The sequence below is a fragment of the Eptatretus burgeri genome, chromosome 11 (assembly GCF_056783735.1).
Source record: "Eptatretus burgeri isolate ZD-2024b chromosome 11, Ebu_testis_v1, whole genome shotgun sequence".
Taxonomy (NCBI): Eukaryota; Metazoa; Chordata; class Myxini; order Myxiniformes; family Myxinidae; genus Eptatretus; species Eptatretus burgeri.
This window is the reverse complement of record NC_140971.1, coordinates 60525353-60548244: the sequence shown is the minus strand read 5'-3', so window position 1 is coordinate 60548244 and position 22892 is coordinate 60525353. Positions and strand designations below refer to the sequence as shown.

Below are 22892 nucleotides of genomic sequence, written 5' to 3'. Positions count from 1 at the left end.
AGAAGAAGCAAGAAGGAGTTGGTCGTCGTCGTCGTCGTGTGCGTTGGAGTCGGAGCGAAGAGGACGGAGCTGTGGAGAGGCGGCGAGGGCAGACGAGGGGGTGCTCGCGTTGTGCCGGGAGCTGCACACCAGGGAGGCCGACGGCGCGACCTGGTCGAGGTGGAGACGCTCGTCGCGGGACTCGAGGCAGGGTAGAAATCCTCCTTTCCCCCGAGCATCAGCAACCCGTCTCCTGTTTCCCCCCGCGCTGAGATAGTGCGACCAAGGGGGCCCCTTTTCCCACCCCCTACCAGACACTGTCCGCGAGGCCCGCGGAGTTGAGGCACCATCGCCGCTCCACGTCTCATCACCAGACGGGTAGGCCCGACCCGGTCTCGGCCTCAGGCCCGCCTCATCCTTGAGGGTGTTCTTTTTCTTGGTTTTGGGTATGTGTTGTCGGCGCCGTCTGTGAAGTAGAATTGTATAAGTGTTGCCGTGTGCTCGGTAGTCGGTATTAGCTCTGCATTGTGCCTTCGCTTTTACATTTGCTTTTTGTGTAAAATTGCATTGTTTCTTTTCCTTCTATGTGCTTTTGGTGGAATTGTATATGTGTGCTTTCCGTTCATCGCGAATAAATGTGCTTTATGTTGAACTGCTTTCCCGCTTCGCTTCGTCATTTCTCTCATTGAATCCTCATCTTGCTTCACGTAAAGGGTTGGTAGTGGGCTGAATACGCCCGATAATTAATCGAACCGTCGAGGCCGACGATAACACCGCTCGGTTATCCCGATGGTACGGAACGGGTCGCTTAAGTGGCCCGTGTCCGAAGTCGACCTGCGGCGAGGTGCGATCGCCCGGTCTACCCTCCGTGTGGGTACTTAGGTAGGTCGAATTTGGCGAGCAACCCTATCCCACGCGGGGGCCGATTGGCTCGATCGCGGTGAGACCGAAAGGTCCACCCGTGACTGGTTCCCGGCGTTAGTCCGAGAGGGTCACGACTGGATTGTCCGTCCGGTGGGCGACGTGCCGCGATTCGAGTTACGTGGCCGTCAGCACGCCGGCGGGCGCGAATCCGTAACACTGGTGTCAGGTCGTGCGATACAAATCCATCGCCCTCCTCGCGGCACTGGTATCGGAGAACAGGAAAACGGGCTCTCCTGTCTCCAGCTAAATTCACGGGAATCGGTCCAGGGGTGAGAGAAGCGACCCCCGATTCCCTCCAAATTACGAGCGATTCAAATTAACCCTTCACGAGAAGCAAGATGGCGTCTCAAGGCGAGCGGGAGCCGGGGGTATTAGAAATGGATGTAGAATGCGTAGGATCCATGGCCCAGGATGGAATGCCCGTGCAGGAACATGAACTCGTCCAACTGAACCCAGAGCCCGTAATGGGTGCGGCAGCGGCCGCGGTGTATGACACCTCCCCTCCCCCTCTCCACCAAAACCCTTCCCCAACCCCTGCCGAAACAGCTCACCCAAGCGCACCCGACATAGCCCAGCTATTCGCCATGCTGGCGGCAATGACAGCAAGGATGGATGCGAATACACAAAAGATGGATGCGAATACACAACAAATGAACGAAAGGATGGATGCGAATACACAAAAGATGGATGCGAATACACAACAAATGAACGAAAAGATGGATACAAATACAAATGAAGTGAAAACGACGATGGATGCGAATACACAGCAAATGAGGGAAGAAGTGAAAGAGCTGCGGGGTGAGACGCAGAACATGGGAATGAGCCTAAAAGGAAGCTTGGAAGAACTAAAAAACGAAATGAAAAAGGAAGTCGACACGATACGAGCGGAGGTGACCGGGTTAAAAGAGAAAGTAAAAGGAGTGGGAGTCGCAATGGAAGAAAGTAAACAAGAGAGGGTAAACGAAATAAAGACGGTGGTGGGAAAAATAGACAAAGTAGGAAAAGGATTGGGAGAAGTAAAACAGGGACAAGACCAAATAAAGGAGGAAATAGGGAGGAACACGACGGCGATAGAGGAATTAAAAAGAGAACAAGGGAAAATAAAGGAGGGATTGGGAGCCGTGAAGGAGGACTGTGAGAAAAGACATCGGGAAATGACAGACAAAGTTGAAAACCTGCGAAAGGAGGTAAAAGCGGAGACACAGAAAGGATTAAAAAAGGTGACGGAGGAATGTAGAAAGAGACATGAGGAGGTAATTAATGAAATGGAGCGGAAAGCCGGAGAAAAGACAGAGGAACTGGGGGAACAGATAGGAAAAAACCGGGGCGAGACAGAAGACCAGTTTAGGACAACGAGGGAGGAAATATCCAAGACAAATAAGATGGTGACACAGGTACAAGGGGAGGTGGAGCAAATAAGAGAAAAAGTCGGGGAACTGTCGTTAGGAACGATAGGGGAGGAAATAAATGGGGTAATAAAGGGGAAAATGGAGGAAATGGAGAAGAGACTGACGGATAGGGTGGAGGCCCGGTGTGAGAAGCAGGGTGGCCTCCTTCGGGAACAGGGGGAGAGGATATACTCCCTCGAGGCGGATCGTGCCCAGATGGGGCCGGTGTCACAAGGCGGAGGAGGAGGCTTGCCCGATGCGGGGGTGAGCATGCCAAGCTTGGGGAGGGTAGAGACCGCGGGGTCTTTTGGCCTAATGGGGGTACCCAGAATGACTGTTCCAGGGGGTGTGCAGAGTGCGAGTCCAATGGCTTGGGAGAGTAAGCGGGACGACGCGGGGCACGGACAGACGCAGACAAGGGTGGTGGAGCCCCCAGGCAAATGGCTCGGACCCTGCGGGAGTGAGGCACCGTTGGGACTGGGGAGGTACACTCCTCCCGGAGTCCCTAGGGAACGGGAGGAGACCTCGAAAGAACCGAGGGTGCCGCTACCCCCGTACGATGGCAAGACGGACTTGAGGGCATATATAGCCCAGTTCCAGTGTGTTGCCAGAGGCAATGGCTGGAACGAGGTGCAGGGTGTGGCACAACTCACAGCGGCCCTGCGTGGCGTGGCTTTGGAAGTCCTGACCATGGTACCCAGTGAGGGGGCGACCCTGGAGGATCTCCATTCGGCCCTAAAAAACCGATTTGGCATGGACCAGCAGAGCGAGCTTGTTAAAGCTCAGCTCAATGGGCGCAAACGACGTCCCCAGGAATCACTGGGAGAATTGGCACATGACATTCGCCGCTTGGTGGGGATCGCGCACACCAACATGCCACCGGAGTACCGGGAGGAGATTGCCCTGGACCATTTCCTTCGAGCAATAGGGGGCACCGATGTCGGAGCATTGCTCACCGTATGGCGCCCGGACAACCTCCAGAAGGCGGCTGATACTGCTGCCTGCTGGGAGGCAGCCAGAACGCCATTGGGAGGGGCTGGGCGCCACGCGGTGGCAGTCCGACAGGTGGACCCCGTGCACGACAGTGCGCTGGGAGCCGGGGCAACCCTGGGCGACCAAGCGCGAATGGAAAGGATGGTGCAGGGCATGTTCGACCGCCGGTTCGGGAGACCTGTGGAGAGGCGGTCGGGCCCGGGAAGGGCGGGAGATGGGCCATCGCGGGGCACCCCAATTCGGAATGGACAGGGGTATAATTCGGCGTACTGGAGGCAAACACCTTACCAGAAGAGGTGTTATAATTGTGGCGCAGGGGACCACCTGCAGCGGAGGTGCAACGCCCCGCGCAGGGAAAGGCCCCCGCGAAGAGAAGAGCCACGGCCCCCTAGACCACCAACTCCGCCCCGGGTCAATAGGGATAGCCAGGCCCAACCATCACCCCCCCACCAGTCCCCGGGAAACTAAGAAGTGCCGAACATGTAGGGCCGTGTTCGGCAGACTCAGACGGAGAAGAGCCCTCAGAACTGCGACAGGTCATCAGTTGTGGCCAAATTGGCAAAGGTAGCTTAACAATTCAGTGCAAGATTGCCGGCGTAGGGGTAGACGCCGTGGTGGACACAGGAGCAAGCGCCACGATCATCAGCCCTGTGGTCCTTGATTCGAGTGTAGACGGTTGGGATGAGATCCACCGTCTGCAAAACCATAGTTTGCAGCTAGCTACCGGGGCAACGGCCCCTATCATAGGACGTGGTTTCGTGTCGTTTAAATTGGGCACTGTGAAAACCAAGATAGAGGTTTGGGTGGCAGAGGTGTACGACCCATGTCTAATAGGGTTGGATGTGCTGACGGCCGGTGGTTGTAAGATCGACTTGGGCCGAGGGGTCATGCAGTTGGGTGGTGAGGAGTTGCCGTTAGGAGGCGTGAGCACGGATGAGAGGGTGGAGCTGGAGGCTCCTGACTCCGTGGTCATTCCCCCGGGTGCCGAGGCGGTGGTCCCGGCCCGGTGGCGAGCACCCCCAACGTGGCAGGGCCCCTGCGGCCTGGCGGAACTACCGGCAGGTCCGTCAACCCCGGGTTTAGTCGTGGGCCGCACCCTGGTAAGTACCGACGGGCCAATAGCGCCCGTGCGGGTGATAAATGTTAGCACAGAACCACGCACTATCAGGAAGGGCACGAAGGTGGCAGATTGCACCCCAGTAAAAGAGGTCGCAGAGCTGAGGGACGATAACGTCGAGCCGGACCGGCCACAGAAGGGGTCTCCAGACTCGATTAGGAATTGGCCCGGTCCCATTTGTGAGATGGTAAATCGGAGTAGTGTAGATTTGGAGGAGGCCCAGCGGGAGGCCTTATACAAGCTGGTCGACCGACACATCGGGATCTTCTCCTTGTCACCCGAGGATATTGGACGTACGGGCCTGGTGCAACATCAGATCCACACCAATGGGGCCCGGCCTGTCCGTCAGCCTGCTCGAAGGCTCCCATGGAGCAAAAGAGAGGAGGCTGATGAACGGGTTGAAAAGATGCTCAATGCAGGTGTCATCGAGCCCTCGGGAAGTCCTTGGATGTCACCAGTTGTGCTGGTTAAAAAGAAGGATGGGACCACGCGTTTCTGTGTGGACTATCGCCAGCTGAACAACGTGACACTCAAAGACTCCTATCCCCTGCCTAGAATTGACGATACCCTCGATGCCGTTGCAGGCTCTAAATGGTTCTCAACTTTGGACCTCAAGAGTGGGTATTGGCAGGTGGAGATGGATAAGACGGGGAAGGAGAAAACGGCATTTTCCACAGGGAAGGGACTGTATCAGTTCACTGTGATGCCGTTCGGTTTGTGTAACGCCCCCGCCACCTTTGAGAGACTGATGGAGCGTGTACTAGGCGGCATGCCGTGGCAGTCATGCCTGGTGTATCTGGATGACGTCCTGGTACACGCTAAAACATTCACCCAGGAGATAGCCAATTTGGACCAGGTGTTTGGGCACCTCAGGCAGGCAGGGCTGAAATTGAGCCCAGAGAAATGCACTTTGTTCGCGACAGAGGTGGCCTATCTCGGACACGTGATAGGCCGTGAGGGGGTGAAGACCGACCCCGGAAAAATTACAGCGGTAGAGGAGTGGCCCGTACCAACAACTGTCAAACAGGTACGGGGCTTTTTGGGACTTTGCTCCTACTACCGGCGTTTCGTGGCAAACTTTGCGGAGATAGCCAGGCCCCTTCACCGGTTGACGGAGAAGGGGTTGAGATTTAATTGGACGGAGGAGTGCCAGGAGGCCTTCCTCAAATTAAAGGGGTGTTTGACATCCGCACCTGTTTTAGCGTACCCCACCGATGACGGGATGTATACCCTGGACACGGATGCAAGCCAGGAAGGATTGGGAGCAGTCTTGTCCCAGACACAGGGGGGCGTGGAAAGAGTGATCGCGTATTACAGTCGGGCTATGAGTAGGCCCGAACGAAATTATTGCGTAACTTGCAAGGAACTATTGGCTATGCTGTCTGCCGTGAGCCATTTCCACCCGTACTTGTACGGGAGGAAATTTTTGGTTCGAACTGACCATTCCTCCTTGCAATGGCTCTTACGGTTCAAGGAACCGGAAGGCCAAATTGCAAGGTGGTTGGAAAAATTGCAGCAGTACGATTTCAGTGTGGTCCATAGAGCCGGTAAGGCTCATGGGAATGCCGATGCGCTCTCTCGACGCCCCTGTCTGAGGGAAAACTGCAAATATTGCACGAGACATGAGGAGAGGGACCAATTGGCAGACGCCTCCCCGAAACTCCCAGTCCGTGCGGCCCGGGTGGTAGGCCCGACTTTGCCACTAACCGCGGGAGAGGAATTTGGTGGATTGGCATGGAGCACGGCCCAGCGGGAAGACCCCGTGCTAGGGCCAGTGTACAAATGGGTCCAGGAAAACAGGAGGCCCAGTGGGGAGGAAATCGCCCCATTCGGGGCGCGAACAAAGGCATACTGGGCTCAGTGGAGGACCCTAGAAATGAGGGACAACATCTTATATCGCAAGTGGGTGGAGATTCCTTCTGAACAAACTTCTTGGCTGGTGATAGTCCCTGATGGGTTTAAGACCCAAATTTTGAAACAGGTGCACGGTACCCGCGCCGGCGGCCATTTGGGCAGGACCAAAACAAAATCTCGGGCCCGCCGGTGGTTCTATTGGGTTAACATGGGGCGCGATGTACAGGACTGGTGTCGAGCATGCGACGCCTGTACTGCAAAAAAGGGACCGCCACAGAGGATGAGGGCCCCACTCCAACTACATCAGGTTGGGGCTCCCCTTGAGCGAGTGGCCATGGACATTTTGGGACCACTGCCCCCCACTCGCCAGGGTAATAAGTACGTCCTCGTAATTATGGACTATTTCACCAAATGGCCAGAAGCCTTTGCCCTTCCCAGCCAGGAAGCAGGGGTTGTGGCCAAGGCCTTCGTAGAAGGATTTACATGCCGGTATGGGATTCCGCAGGAGCTGCACACGGACCAGGGATGAAATTTTGAGAGTGAATTGCTAAAAGAGGTGCGCAGGCTCCTGGAAATTCGAAAAACACAGACAACGCCCCTGAGACCACAGTCTGATGGCATGGTGGAGAGGTTCAACAGGACCCTGGTCCAACAGTTGGCCCTCTTCACCGCCACTAACCAGGAGGACTGGGACGAACACCTTCCGTACCTCCTGATGGCCTATCGCGCGTCCCAGCACGGGTCTACCACATGTAGTCCGGCGCTGTTGATGTATGGACGGGAGCTGAGAAGCCCCGTCGATTTATTGTGCGGTCCGACGCCTGAGCGGCTTGATAGGCCCCCGGGGGAGGGCTATGCCCGTCGGTTGGAGGAAGGCTTGGAGAAGGTCCACGCCTTCGCACAACACCAGCTCCAACAGGCGGGCATAAAGATGAAGCGCAGGTACGACCACCGGAGCCAGGTGAGCAAATACCCACCGGGGGCGAAGATTTGGTTCTTTAACCCCCGGCGAAGGAAGGGCAGATGCCCGAAGCTCACCTCACCTTGGCAGGGCCCGGGGGTCGTCCTGGCGCAAGTCAGTGACGTGGTCCTAAAAATTAAAATGGGACCACGAGCCTTCCCTCGGATCGTCCACGCGGACCGCCTGAGGCCTTACAAGGGCGACCTTACGCCCTCATGGATATGTCTTGCCGGAGGAGTCGGTGCTGGAACAGCCGCTCCCGCAGAGGCGCAACGCTCTCAGAGCCTTGCAACGAGTTCACGAGCCCAGTAGGGAGGGAGGAAATTCCCCCCTGGGAAATTGATTCATGGGATTATTTTGAAGACAGTGACAGACTTGTGAATGTGTAGAGGGGACGTAGTTTAGCTCCGTAGTGTTAAAAGGAACGTGCTGTAGTGTAAGGGATGACGTGGGAGCACGAGTTAGTTAGGGGATGTAGTTAGAAGGATGGCAGAGTTCAGCGGTGTGTGTGTTGAAAAGTTGTGAGGTGAGTACTTGTTGAGTGAGTGAGGCCAGCGGGTCTGTGTGAGTGGAGCGAATGGGGAATGCATGGTGCGATGAGTGATTGGGGGGAGGAGTGACTCCCGCCCAAGGGACCCCGGGGTCAGAGTAAAGTGAGTTAGCTGGGTTAGTCAAATTGAAAAATGGAGGTCGTTTTGTTGTTGGTGGGAGTGTAGGCTCGAAACCCATTTGGAGGGGTGCAGGAGCCCTGTTGACGGGCTTGGGAGCGTGGCTGCGAAAGGTGAGTATCGCTGAGTGGGTACCCCGGGCACCAGGCTAGTCGGCCGTGGTAGGCCAAGGGCCCATGGGGGGCCGGGATAGCGTAGTGGGCACGGGTGCGCCTGCTTGGTGCGGGGGCCCGGGGCGCCATTGGCCGCGTGGGCAGTGTTGTGGGCACAGGTGACCCTCGGAAAGGGGCCTGGGAAGCCAGCCTGCGTTTCAGGGGAGGTGCCATGGGGGGCACTCTCCGATGTTAGGGAGCTGGTAGGCTCGGAGGCAGTGTAGTGCCCGGGGGTGCCATAGTCGGAGAATCGGCAGAGGGTCGTGCCTGCCAAAGGGAGCCACGTGTCCCAGCCAGGAGACCGTGTGAGGGCACGGAGAGAAAATTGGGGGGGGCGAGGCCCGAAATTGTGAGGACACCAACACAGGCGATGGGAATCTGGGTTGTTAGAACCAATAGTTTAAGCGAGAGGCGCTTGTTGAAAGCCCCGGGGTAGTTTAACAGGTTAAATGGATAGGGTAGATTCGGAGAGGTACCTCTCCGCACCATCCATCCCCTCGCTGTCGTTGTGGGCCGCTGGACCCACTTTGGTTATAGATCGCCGAACTCTGGGGAGGCCATCCTGAGGCTTCGTTGGGCCTCGACACAGGACGTTAGGTCTCCCTTATTCCCCTCCGGGAAGGGAATGTAGGGGTTGGGAGTAGGCTAGGTGACAGGATAGGTTAGCCGAACAAGGACGATAAAGGGGGTTAGGGACGATTTATGTGGGGAAGTAAAAATAAAAACAACAAAAAAAATAAGTTGGGGCTAAATTGGGGTTTGACAAATTAAGGGAGTGGGTATGTACAGTGACAGGCAAAGGCGATAGGTGGGAGGGAGACAGGTAGGTAGGTCCGAGCCCGCCTTCCAAGTGGCCAGCACCACCACACTCCCTCCACCAACCTCCACGGAACGGCAAACGCTGGCCAACTTCATCGGCAGCTGTTGTTTTGCTGCGAGGCCTGTGCCGGCTGGATCATCTGCAGCTGTGGTATTTCAAGGCCTGTGCCGGCCAGTTCATCTGCCGGCTGTGTTTGCCTGCAGCGGCCTTCTTCTGCGGGCTGTGTTTGCCTGCAGCGGCCTTCTTCTGCGGGCTGTGTTTGCCTGCAGCGGCCTTCTTCTGCGGGCTGTGTTTGCCTGCTGCCTTTGCCATGCCATGCCCACTGCCCATGTTCACCAGCCCCGTTCAATTTTGCTCTGCCCCCCCCCTGTTCATTTCCATGTGCGCCAGGATCAGAAAGCAACAGTTTGCAAGCTGCAAGAACTGCCCTGTTGGCAGCTACAACACGGGCCTGCAGTGGCGGCCCGTGCACCGTGTTTGTGTTCATCCATCCATTTGTTGTGTTCATTGCGTGCGCCACTTGAGCTGGCACGGAGACAACGGTTGTGCAGCCCATGCACCGTTGTGGTTCACTGCGTTCAGTTCAAAAGGGAAGGCCTTGGACTGCGTGTGAGCAGCCAGCCACGTTCCCTGTCACCTGCATTGTTTTGAGCCAGAGACTGCATGCGAGCAGCCTGGCTCTCTGCTAACTGCTTTTCTTTTGCAGAGTTCATTGATCCTGGGCCATGGTTTAGTGTAAAATTTGTAAGTTAAGGTTAAGATGTACTGTACATATGAGTGCGCCCCCGGCATGTCTGTCTTAGCGCCGGCAATTTTATTTAAGTCGTCCGTGTGAGTGAGTTTGTTTAGGTAGTTACGCAGCCCTCAGGTTATTTATTTTGGGGACACGAATACCATGAATGTCGCACTCAGGGATCCGTAGGTAAAATGTACTCGGGGAAAACTACACATGATGGCACACGAAAATTTGACGACTCGGGACGAGTCTGTAAAAAGGGGAGGGGGTAGTGTTGTGGTTTCCAAATTCGCAAACCACCATTCAGGTCCCTTAGGTGAGATATCTCGGTAAGTATATGTGTAGTTAGGCCCAAACCCGTTGTCTAGAGGGAATAAATGTTATTCATGCGTGCTGCGACTCTTCAGGATAGCCGTTTTTCTTTTACTATCTTTATTTTGGACCAACCGCCATTGTTACCACCACCAACCACAACATCAACCACCCACCGCGGCGCCGCTTCACGTCACACCTCGCAACCGTCGCATCGCCACCGTTCTTGCGCCGCTTGTGGGTACCGGTGTTGGACTCGTGCAGGGCGCGCGCCGAACAGCGTGTACAAAACCACGGATTTTCCGCTCCAAAAATGGATCAAAAACGACACACGCCCACTTTTGTTCCGTCCAATCGGTGAGCGAGGGGCGATTTGGCCCCGCCTCCAAGGCGTTGGAGGGCGGACGCTATATGCAAATTTATGGATCAAAATGCATTCACGCCCACTTTTTCTCGGGCCAATGGGGAGCGAGGTGAAAGGTCGAAGGCAGGGGGTCAAAGATGAGAGAGCGAAGCCACGGGGCTTATTTAAGCGACCGCGTTCGTCAGTCGAATCAGTTAAGACTTCGCAGTCGGTGGAGTTGAGAAGAAGAAGCAAGAAGGAGTTGGTCGTCGTCGTCGTCGTGTGCGTTGGAGAGGACGGAGCTGTGGAGAGGCGGCGAGGGCAGACGAGGGGGTGCTCGCGTCGTGCCGGGAGCTGCACACCAGGGAGGCCGACGGCGCGACCTGTTCGAGGTGGAGACGCTCGTCGCGGGACTCGAGGGAGAGTAGAAATCCTCCTTTCCCCCGAGCATCAGCAATCCCCTCCTGTTTCCCCCCCCCCGCGCTGAGATAGTGCGACCAAGGGGGCCCCTTTTCCCACCCCCTACCAGACACTGTCCGCAAGGCCCGCGGAGTTGAGGCACCATCGCCGCTCCACGTCTCATCACCAGACGGGTAGGCCCGACCCGGTCTCGGCCTCAGGCCCGCCTCATCCTTGAGGGTGTTCTTTTTCTTGGTTTTGGGTATGTGTTGTCGGCGCCGTCTGTGAAGTAGAATTGTATAAGTGTTGCCGTGTGCTCGGTAGTCGGTATTAGCTCTGCATTGTGCCTTCGCTTTTACATTTGCTTTTTGTGTAAAATTGCATTGTTTCTTTTCCTTCTATGTGCTTTTGGTGGAATTGTATATGTGTGCTTTCCGTTCATCGCGAATAAATGTGCTTTATGTTGAACTGCTTTCCCGCTTCGCTTCGTCATTTCTCTCATTGAATCCTCATCTTGCTTCACGTAAAGGGTTGGTAGTGGGCTGAATACGCCCGATAATTAATCGAACCGTCGAGGCCGACGATAACACCGCTCGGTTATCCCGATAGTACGGAACGGGTCGCTTAAGTGGCCCGTGTCCGAAGTCGACCTGCGGCGAGGTGCGATCGCCCGGTCTACCCTCCGTGTGGGTACTTAGGTAGGTCGAATTTGGCGAGCAACCCTATCCCACGCGGGGGCCGATTGGCTCGATCGCGGTGAGACCGAAAGATCCACCCGTGACTGGTTCCCGGCGTTAGTCCGAGAGGGTCACGACTGGATTGTCCGTCCGGTGGGCGACGTGCCGCGATTCGAGTTACGTGGCCGTCAGCATGCCGGCGGGTGCGAATCCTTAACAATATATATATATATATATATATATATATATATATATATATATATATATATATATATATATATATATATATATATATATATATATATTGTATATATATATATATATTGAATATATATGTAAATTGAATGACTGAATATTTTTAAACAAGTTATAATTATACAAATACATTCTTTAATGTCAAGAAAAATAAGAACTGTTGTAATTTCCTCTGCCACCAAAGGTGGACGGTGGTTTTGTTATCACCCCTGTCCAACGTCTGTCTGTTTGAGGGAGACCAAAAACGTCTGTCTGTTTGTCTGCGAGAAGGATATTGATTCAATTTTGGTGAAGATCCGGATCCGGATATGATAATTTTATTTTTAGCATTTCTTCACCATTGAGAGATCGGGCTAAAAACGACAAAAATAACGAAATCTCAAAAGGTTGTGGACGAGATGTGACAAAACAAGGTTTATAAGTTGGGTAGATGACAAGAACAAGCCAACTTGATTTTGTTTCAGATCCAGATCCAGATCCGGCCTATCAATGGGATACTAAATGGAAACTGTTCAGACTGATGGAGGTATGCCTTCTACAGAGTGCCATTCTAGTTGCATCTGTTTTGCACATCAGTTGACGAAACTGCAGCATGTATATATTGGTTCATATTCTTCCAAGATGACCTTATGCTTCATCACCAAAATTTACCAATTCGTAGAGGAGGGAGAATTCGAGAATAATCCTAAATCAGATAAAGGATTCATCCACTTATGTTATTCTCAAAATGTATTCCAAAATAAAAAATTACTACTTGCATTTTACTTTAAATTCACCATGTAGCACATTTTGGCAACCCCAAGACATACCAGTGATGATTGAATGCTTTGATTGGATGTATGAACCTATACAATCCAGATTGATGTCACAAAGTTGGGTTTAAATTAATACAAAAAAATAGAAGCAATCCACCATTTTCCAGAAGCCCAGCAAAGGTGAGATAGTCTGATATTGCTCTCAGCCAGGGCTGGATTAAGACCTGTAGAGGCCGTAAGCACTGAAAAGATTATGGTACATATATATATATATATATATATATATATATATATATATATATATATATATATATATATATATATATATATATATATATATGTGTAATCCAAAATAAAAACAATACTAAACCGTAAAATGAAATTTTATTTTTCGAAATGAAACAAAATTTGCAGTAAGGTTTATTTACAGTAAATGCTACAGCATCAGTATTACATTGCATAAAATAATGTGTTAAAAAAAAAATGGATATGTATTTTTTTTCATTTCTTGTGGGGCCCCCTTTTTGTAGGCCCTGGTTCAGCTGCAACATTTGCACCATGGTCCATTGTAAATCCGGCACTGGAAAAAAAAGTCTGTGGGTTTCTCTTCCCTTGAGGCCCTAAGCACGTGTTTATTTTTATTTTGCTTTATGGTTAATCCAGGGATGCTCCCGTCTGAACCTCTAGGTCCCGATGTATTGAACCCAGGTTCAAATCTGATATATACCATCATGTATTTGTCCAGTATACTACGCTGTCCTTGAAATTCCAGTCTACTGTACTGTCCATATTGAGGTACAAATCGAAAGCATCTGAAAATGCAAGGCCCATCTGCTTTATATTCAAACTTCTTCTTCGTCTTCCTTATGCCAAACGGTTCCTTTGACCTTTTGACCAAATTCTTAATTTGTCTTCTCCATATTCTCAAAACAAAGCATTGTTGAAAATTTGATAATAAAAGCTCAAATGCGAATTAAAATTTTAGGTCAATTGGATGAAAATTGACGATTTTATGTGACGCTGACCTTTGACCTTTTGACCTTTTGATCAAATTCTTAATTTGTCTTCTCCATATTCTAATAATAAAGAGTTCTTGAAAATTTGATAACAAAAGCTCCAATGGTAAAAAAAAGTTACAGCCTGGACAGACACACACACCAAAGTGATTGCAAAACCCCATCTCCCACTTCACGAGGGACGGGCTAATTATGTCTGATGTCTTTATCCTGCATGTAATTTATGCTCCAAAAAGTCTTCGTTCTATGATATCAAAGAAATATATACATAATGTTGATCATACAGGAAAATACTGAAAACGATTGTCTTAACTTTGCAGAGGGTATAATAAAATAAAATTTGGGTATGTACCTGTACAACTGAAGAGTTTTCAGACAAATTCACCAAAATAAAAATGTTTATTTCAATCAATCAATAAGAAAATAAAACAGAACCTTTACATCCCTGGTGTATAAAAAAACGCTTGCTATTTAGATATATACCCTGGAAAGATGCAGCATTTTTTGCAGCAAACTCAGCTCACTAGAGACTACAATATGATGTCAATATGCAGCCAACTGACAGCAAAACATCTGCTGTGCAGAGTTTGCGTTAGAACTGCATTGGGAGCTGCCTTCTATTCCAAAACCCCAGGGCTCTTTTGACTGCAAATGAAGCAGCAAAATAAAGTCATAGCAAAATACAAAGACCTTTCAAAGTCAAGTGTGATGTTATAACACTGTTCTTACAAGCTCTCTGATGGTGAGGGACATGGAGTACAATAAACCCTCTTACCACTATACAAGCAAGGCACTTTACAGTATATTGAACACATTTACAACAAATAAAATAAGATGGTGCCACATGCTATATGTACAGAATGACAGCTGCCTTGCAGAGACAGAATGGGCTGCAGCTTCTTCCCTGGTCACCACAGATTTCTGATATGGAGACCATCACCATAATGTGGTGTTTTTTGATGGTGCACATCTGGAAATATCTGAATCTGGAGATGTGGAAAAGCCGACCCCTACCAAGTAATATAGAAGAGCTCCAACAAGATCGACTCCACGCTTGGCAAAATCTGGATCAGGCTGTCATACAGAATATCGATTTGATTCCCTCATGGGTTCAAGCACTATATGATTCCAGAGGATGTGCAACCAGACACTAACATACATGGAGTCATATTTGATTGTGTTTGTATCAAATGTTGCTGAAAGAAAGTTTGTTTACAATCAGGCACATTCATTTTCTTCGAGCAGGACATTTTTGCAAGCAGTTGGAAAAACATTATGAGAATCTTCTTGACTTATCAACTTATTTGACTTGCATCAGCAATGCTTCATAACTTTGAGTATTTCAAGCTGCAAGTTTTAAACATATAATTTCAACCTCACTCAGCGACAACTTTCATTTCATTGTTTAATTGCATGTTATCATACATTTTTCGGGACACAAAAATCCTGTATTTTTAAAGTATACTAGCAGAAGCCCATGGTAAAAATACGTCGATAGAAAAAAAGAAAAAATGGAATCCTTTTATTCTTGCGCTGGTTGAAAGAGGTCAAAAATTTGAGGCTCAATAAGGAATGTCTTGAGGTGTGGTATGCACCTGGCACTAAAAGAAAATAACAGAGTAAAATGAGTTTCACAACTTATTTATTTATTCAAAACATTTGAAAGGGTAAACTTCCCATGGATTTTCTGAAGGCTTATGAACAAAGTACAGGCTGTCCACACAAAGTCTTTCTTGTTCCAGTGAAAAAAAATTATATTACAACCAAACCAAAAGAGATACCATGATGGAATGATGCAGTTTTTTTGCATTTTGTCACATAATTCATAAAGTCTTGTGTTCTTCAGTACAACTCAACATATGCACCTTTCATGGCATGCAGCACATCCAAGCAACAATCCATTTCAATCTACATGTTGGCAAACATAATTTTGTTGATCCATATCTACATGAAAGCCTAAAAACTGTTCCAGTTGTTCTCAATTGGGTCGAGATCAGGGATATTTCGAGCCTAAGATAAGGTATGAATGCTGGACTACTGCAGTCCTAGTGTTTTTGCCTCATAGTCTGGGATCCAAGGTCCAAAAAGGGCCTTAAAAATGAAGTTACCTGTCACGGAAAGATATACTTTGCAGGCCACTCTTTTTTGCAAGTTCAGACCCTTAGGGAACAGAATCCAGAGGCCTGCTCTGCCCGAGGAATTGCAAAATCGGAAAAAATTGCATTTTTTACCATGACTACCCTCAAATCGAAACTGGCCTCTCGTGAAAAAATGAAAAATGCAGAATGATAAAGTTAGGGTAATTTTAATGAAAATAGTACTAAACTTGGCACATTTAAAGAACATAACATCCTGAAAATTGCCACTATACCTTTGACATAAAATTTCCAAGATGGCCACCATTTTTTTCAAGATGGCCGCCATTTTTTTTCCAAGATAGGACAATATGTTTGACCATGGATATCAATCTTCCATTATACGTTGAGTATTATTCAAATTGTTTCATTGCTTTGTGTTTGTTATAAAAACCATTGCATGGTTGACACTATTAGGGAGTGCAATACAATATATTGGGGCTTGTTTCTTGTGTCAAATCTGTTATCCTCCCAATGTTGACCCGAACGATTTAGCACATATATTAAAAAGGTATTGCGAAGTGTTGAGTTTCTCATATGTGTGTGACCCTCAGATAAATAATTTGGAAATATACATAAATGTGGCCCTTATCTTCTAAAATACTTATTTTTTCTCAATACAAATACCCATAGTTAAAAGAAAATTCATAGAATATTTGACATGTCAAATGAATAAAATTATTTTATTTTATTTAAAAATCATGTACACAGCTAATATCAGGCTGGATATTTAAGATAACATTTTCATTGTCTTGTTTAAATAAAGTAATAAAAATATTACAAAATGCATTTTGAAACAATTAATACTCCCTCTCTTCCAAATTGGCATACTAGCAGACGACATTGAAGCAGATCTCCACAGCAAAAGGTATGTACGTTGTTATAGTATGCATGAAACCGCATTGGAATGTTGCATAATATATGTGCAAGTGACCATGTTATCAATTAAACAAAACATACCCATAATAGTCGGGCAGCGAAGGCAGTGGTATGTGCATTTTGTGTTAAAAGCATGAAACTTGGCACACTTACACATTGACCTATACCTTAAAAAATTAGATATAGAACCCACTTGCCAGGGACCAATAAGAGGCCTGGTTACATGTAACAGTTTTAGGCGGAATAGCATTTATACATTAAATAATAAGATTAATTAATTTAATATAAAATACTTCTGCCTAAAATATTATGTCAGCTAATTAACTATTCTGAATGCAATATTTAAATAATGCCAAAAACATTAGGATTTTTGGTTACCATGGCAACAGAATTACAAGCATTTTAATAGTCTACTTACAGTCCTTATACAAATATAACCCTCCCATTATTTTCCCTAAGATGCATATTAATTACATATGTGAAAATGAAATGTTTGTTTTCGTCAGTTTGATGATGCTACTAATAATTATTATTTGTTGACATGCAAGTAGCACAGGAAGTGCACCTGCGCCGGTGGTAAATAACCAGAAGGTCATCACTGTAGCCACCTTTAAATGACTGTTTGGCGATCAATTTTCAGAATAAGGTGAGTAATGCTACATTCATATCGCAGATTATATACTTCTGCACTCATAATGATAAAAAATACAATCAAAACATGTAAAGAAATGATATAATGGCAAATGAAACCTATCATCAATTTGGAAATCCCCTCACTCAAACTTTTGACCAATGTACTACTTTCTACAAGACATGTTATATATATATATATATATATATATATATATATATATATATATATATATATATATATATATATATATATATATATATATATATATATATATATATATATATATATATATATTGTGAACCTGCGATGAACTATGCCCCAAATCCTAATTTATTTAAATACATATCAAGTCAATGAGATTAATAAAAGAAATGGTAAATCTCAACATTCATCTAGTTCTCTCGAATGTCAGGTCACTTAGTGCAAGGGAGCAGTCCTTATTTAGATGTGCATACTTGTTCTTGCTTTAGACTAAATTGTCTTATTACAAGTGGTTGTACATGTAATGTTTTTGAGATACAAATATATTCTTGTATTATTCTAGACTGCAACCTATAGTACATATTTGTTTCTTCCACAGATTATCTGGCATGGTGGAGTAGACTGAATAAATCATGGAACCAGAACACACAAGGGAGAAAAGATCCCGATTTGACACAGATTATTCCAGATGTCTAATTTGTCAGCATGTATCAGAAACTGTACTGCTCCAACAATTAACGCCACTGGGTTATCCAGCACTTCTTAACGCTGTCACTAAACGAATGGATGAAGTAGCTTTTAGATTGGAACGAGACATTATAGATGAACATAACTTTATGCTATATGAACCAAAAATGCATGCAAAATTTCGTAACAGTTATACAAACCAAAAGACAGTTGAACAGAAAATACGAAATGTTAAGACTACTGTGAACAATTGTGATGAATCAAGCTCTAGTTACAACACAGCACATATGGGAACAAGGTCAAGTTCTGAGCAACCTATCCGATACAAGCACCAATGTTTCATTTGTTGTAAAGAGCGAGATAAAAAGGGTGAATAGAAGCTCTTGCTCATCACAGATCTAGAAGGGCATAAACCGATTCAACAGAAAGCAAGAAGCCTTCATGATGAAGTCATGCTGAAGAGATTACATATGTTTGATAGTGGTAGCATTGACATAGTTGCAGCAGATTTTCGCTCTCAACGCTCTTGCATGACAACTTACACGAACAAGAGGATCACTGGCGCAAAACAGCAAGCTGAGAATGATCCAAATAATGATGCATTTGAAAAACTGATTTCTGAGATAGAAGCGCCCCTATTTCTTGAGAATAAGGTATTCTATATTGCAACCCTACGAAATCAGTACAGGACTTATTTGACAGAACATGGCGTGTCAAATGCAATGGCATATAAGTCGTTCTGCTTGAAGAGGCGTTGATTAAATTACTATCTGGAGATATCTGCAAAGTGAGAATCGTTCCACAAAAAGGCACATCAAGTCTTATCTGTTCATCAAGTCTGAGTATTGGAGAACTTCTGGCCGAAGTTAACAGACTTAAGCAAGACCTCACCGAAGATGAATATGATGAGGAAAGTGATGAAGAACCTGCAGACACGTCCACTGAGATGCGCATGATGTCATTTCATTCTGCAAAGAAAATTACAATTGATCTTAAAAATCAGGCAAAGCACCAGAGGCAACAAATACAATCAGCTAGAGAGTCAAACTGTGCAGTTGTGAGAGAACATGATGCACCTAATGAAATGATAAACCATGAAACATCACTACTTCCAACTTTAGAAATATCCACAGTTGCTGCTGCAGATCACACAAATCATGGTCTTTACAACTACCTTGCATGGCTTCTTACAGATGCATCCCCAGAAATAGGACAAGATGGGAAAGTTCCCCTCGCCATGAAGCAGCATGAACAGGTACTCGGTTTGGCCCAGGATATCAGTGCAGGTGTTGCAGGTCTACCAACTCCAAAACATGTGCGAATTGCACTTCATATCCTCAAGGAAACGAGAAGTAAGGAAACAATAACTCTCCTTTACAGATTTGGAAACGGTATCAGTTACCAAGATGCACAATGCTGTATAACAACAATGGCAATGCAGACAGAAGATCACTTTAACCAAGATGGTTTTTTCATGCCAAATAATCTTAGGACAGGGCGATTCACACACTGCGCATTTGACAATCTTGACTTTCACAAGTATACAAAGGATGGCAGAACACTGCAGGGTACTACACACATAGTATATCAAAGTGTATCTCAAGATGACAAATCCAAAATCTCCTCAGTACCTACAATTCCCTTGGTGAAAAGCTGAAGAACTAGCATAGAGCCACCTAAGCCAGTTCAGCCAACTGAAAGCTTTCTCACATTGAAAGATCGCCAACAGAGTCGGTCTCTTGTAGGGTTGCAAATAAGACCTCTCCTGCCTAAGCAACTATGTGAACAACAAAACCAAGTCAGCATGCTTTGGAACATAATGCAGACTTTCCCCACCCTTCTTCTGGATGAACCTAGACCTGAGATACTACCACCCACCTGGAGTGGATTCCATCACCTCCTAACTCAGCAGGATACAGAAGCCACACTAATTGGATATGGACCATTTATTCCTCAGTCGCCCACCAGTGCAGATGTGGTTGAAAAATATGTCGAGTACTGCATGGAGGTCACACAGAAAGTTGGTCAAGAGTTTACTGTTGTAATGTGTGATCAAGCGATTTATGAGATTGTTCTGGGCTTACAGAAAAAGAAAACAAGAAAATATGAGAAGCTCATCTTGCGAATGGGTGGTTTGCATATTGCTCAAAATTACTTGGGAGCGATTGGCTGCTTGACGAAAGGTAGTGGAATTGAAGACATCCTGGTAGAAGCAGACATCTGTCTTCGAGGAACTGCAAACAAAATAATGTCTGGAAAAGATTATTCTGCAATGCTCAGAGCTCACAGTTTGATAAATGCATCAATGTTTGGCCTCCATTGGGAAGCTTTTGAGAGGTGGCTTGTGAATGACAACAGGGATTTAGATTGTATGTCAGAGTTGTCAACCACTGTTCTGAATCTGATGGAATCAATCTCACAGGAAAATGCACAAAATGCAATTGAGACATGCAATATGGCAACAGAACAACTCAGGTTAATCTCATCCCTAATGGCAGAGTTTGATGCATCCATGTGTCACTCTCCAACTTACCAGTTCTTGCTCATGTACATGGATATGGTGAATATTCTCAAGCGCTACAACCATGCAGAACGTGCAGGCATATGGGATGACCACCTGTCTGAAGTGGCTAAGATGCTCTTTAAGATGCTTTAATGCTTTAATGTTTAAGATGCTTTAATGGTGTGTGGTCGGACATGGCATTAGAGCAGACGTACAACCGTGATGCCAAGACGCAATTATTCCATGGTATTAGTCAATAGCCTGCAGCGATGGAGAAATATTTGCGAGCTTTGCCCAAACTGACATCCATTTCCGAACAAACCAAAAGAATGGTACACATTGTGCACAATGATGAGAAACATCACGAGGACTCTGACAGCCAAATGCAGAGCGAAATGCATGCCATCAAGAGAGTGTCACGTCTCATTCAGAAAAAGATGATCAACCCATTTGAAACTAATGAGCAAGACCTACTGAACATATCTACAGGCCAAAAAACTATATCGGTGGATCTGATAAATTCTCGAAAATTGGGAATGGAAGCACTGACAACAACACAAGCTGAAGGCAGAGACAAAGTTCCATCATTGAAGCTGCAGACGTTTGCTTCAAAGACCAGAAGAGCACAATCTGTAGCGTTGAAATCCAAGATGATATACCAAGAGGAGAGTGTTGTGGCCAGAAACCTGTACTTTATCCAAGATTTGGATGAAGGAAAAAAGTTAGCTTCATTTACTCACGAATGGACAGCATACCCATCATCTTTGTTCGAACCAGATCCCCACCTTGAACAAGGGTATGGCATGCCAAAAGTAAACAAATCAGACTATTTGGCAGCCCTAAAGAAGTTTCTGGGGGAGTCATGGCGAGAGACAGACAAACTACCACCTTCTGAATCAAATGAACAATGTTGTCTGGTTGTAGATGCCATGGCATTTCTCCAATGGTATCAGCGGCTTGACTGTGACTGCTTCAATGACCTAGAAAGGAAGTACCAAGAAAGGATACTCACAATGATGAGTGGTGGATACACTTGTGTACATTTTGTTGGCGATCGATATGATGTCAGTCTTGAAAGGAGTCTGAAGGGTGAAGAGAGGGAAAAGAGGGAGAAAACACATCAAAGAAGCAAGGAGTATGATCCTCGTGGTGCACTTATGCTACCTGAGTGGAACATGTTCATTCAGAATCCTCAGAACAAAGCTAATCTTCTGAATTACATTGGAGAATCCTGGTTGAACAATCATGCACGTATTCCGGCGAATTGTATGATGATCCTTGGAGGGCTATTCCGAGATCCAGGTAAAACGGTTCAGCTGACCACTACTGAGGCAACTCAACTCGATGAAATTTCTTGTCAGATACATGAAGAAGCTGATACGAGAATGTTTGCTCATATCGCCTATTCTGTCCAGCACATGGGATACAAGAGAATAGTAGTACAAGCAACTGATACGGATGTAGTGATCATGTGCATTTACTACAGCACATGCATTCCTGATCTTGAAGAACTGTGGGTCCAAAAGATGGACACCTTCATCCCAACACATGAGATTGCAGCATCATTGGCAAGGACTTGTTATCTGGAAGCCGAACAAATATGTTCTGTTATCCTCAGTGCCTACATCTTGAGTGGCTGTGATACAGTCAGCTATCCATTGCAAAGAGGAAAGAAGCGGGCTTGCAAATGTGCTGTAGACAATCCAGAAATGCTTCTTCCACTCGCTCAGTATGGCAAACCTGGCGAGAACTTCATCCTTGATGTGTCGACTGATATCATTGAAGCTGCTAGATTCTTCTTTCTGGCCCTCTATACACAATCTGATTTCCTGGGTGGTCTGGATGTCCTGCGTGCACACATTTTCGCTACCAAAAAATGTGACCTCAGATGCCTGCCTCCTACAGAGGATGCATTTTACCTTCACTTGCTACGAAGTCTTCACCAAATGGCTGTGTGTAAGAGTGCTCACATTTCAAAACTAGTACACCCAATAGCAACTGCATTCGGCAGAAAAATCAGGAATGGCAAACTGGTGCCAATAATGATGACAAAGGATCCAAAGCCAAGAGCTGTACAGGAAAAATTCTGTAAATGCAAGAAGAGCAACTGTCTTCGGAGCTGCCTGTGCGCTCGAGCCAACTCAAAATGTGTTTTTGCTTGCTTTTGCATGGGCGACCCACTGAAATGTGGACACGTTGAAGCAAACTTCTTGATTCCTGATGAGAACTAAAGAATGAACTAGTCAGTGGAATATTCATTTTCATTGATGAGTGCAACATGATACATGTCACATTTTGCAAGACTTTGTAAAAAGATGTAATTTTATGAAGCGTCATCATGTGAAACTATTTGTATTTATTATATTAGAGATGGTCACAACATAAAAGACACAAAAAGAACTCATGTTGTGCATTTATATCGAATCTGTGGTGAGAACAGACATTTAGTCAGAAATTGACAGCCATTTTGAAAAAAAATGGTAGCCATATTGAATTTTTCATTAAATTTAATAGTGTGTTTTCTTGTCCAACTTTCAAAGGTCGAATAGTACATATATCAAGCAAGTAACACAATTCTGAAAATGTTTCTTTACGGACCAAATTATCGTCAGTCATGCAAAATGGCAGCCATCTTCGAAAGATACAGCCACAAGACATTGGGTTTTTTTACGCAAAAAAAAAGTAAACCAAGCAATGGTTTCGTAACAAACACAAAACACTTG

General features: G+C 46.6%; 1 protein-coding gene across 1 annotated transcript; it reads left to right on the top strand.

Annotated features, from left to right (window-relative positions):
* The first annotated feature begins 20846 nt into the window (after positions 1-20846).
* LOC147017202 (uncharacterized) lies at positions 20847-22400 on the top strand. The gene is made up of 2 exons (XM_085847964.1): positions 20847-21178; positions 21428-22400. The coding sequence occupies exons 1-2, from the start codon at positions 20973-20975 to the stop codon at positions 22398-22400; spliced, it is 1179 nt and encodes a 392-aa protein (XP_085704090.1). The 5' UTR covers positions 20847-20972.
* Positions 22401-22892: the final 492 nt, after the last annotated feature.

What these genes read in the sequence shown, in the direction of transcription:
- LOC147017202 (XM_085847964.1), top strand. Translation starts at nt 20,973, where the DNA reads ATGCCAAAAGTAAACAAATCAGACTATTTGGCAGCCCTAAAGAAGTTT. An exon ending in AAGTACCAAGAAAGGATACT is followed by an intron (nt 21,179 to 21,427) that starts CACAATGATGAG and finishes TGCACGTATTCC; the next exon opens with GGCGAATTGTATGATGATCC.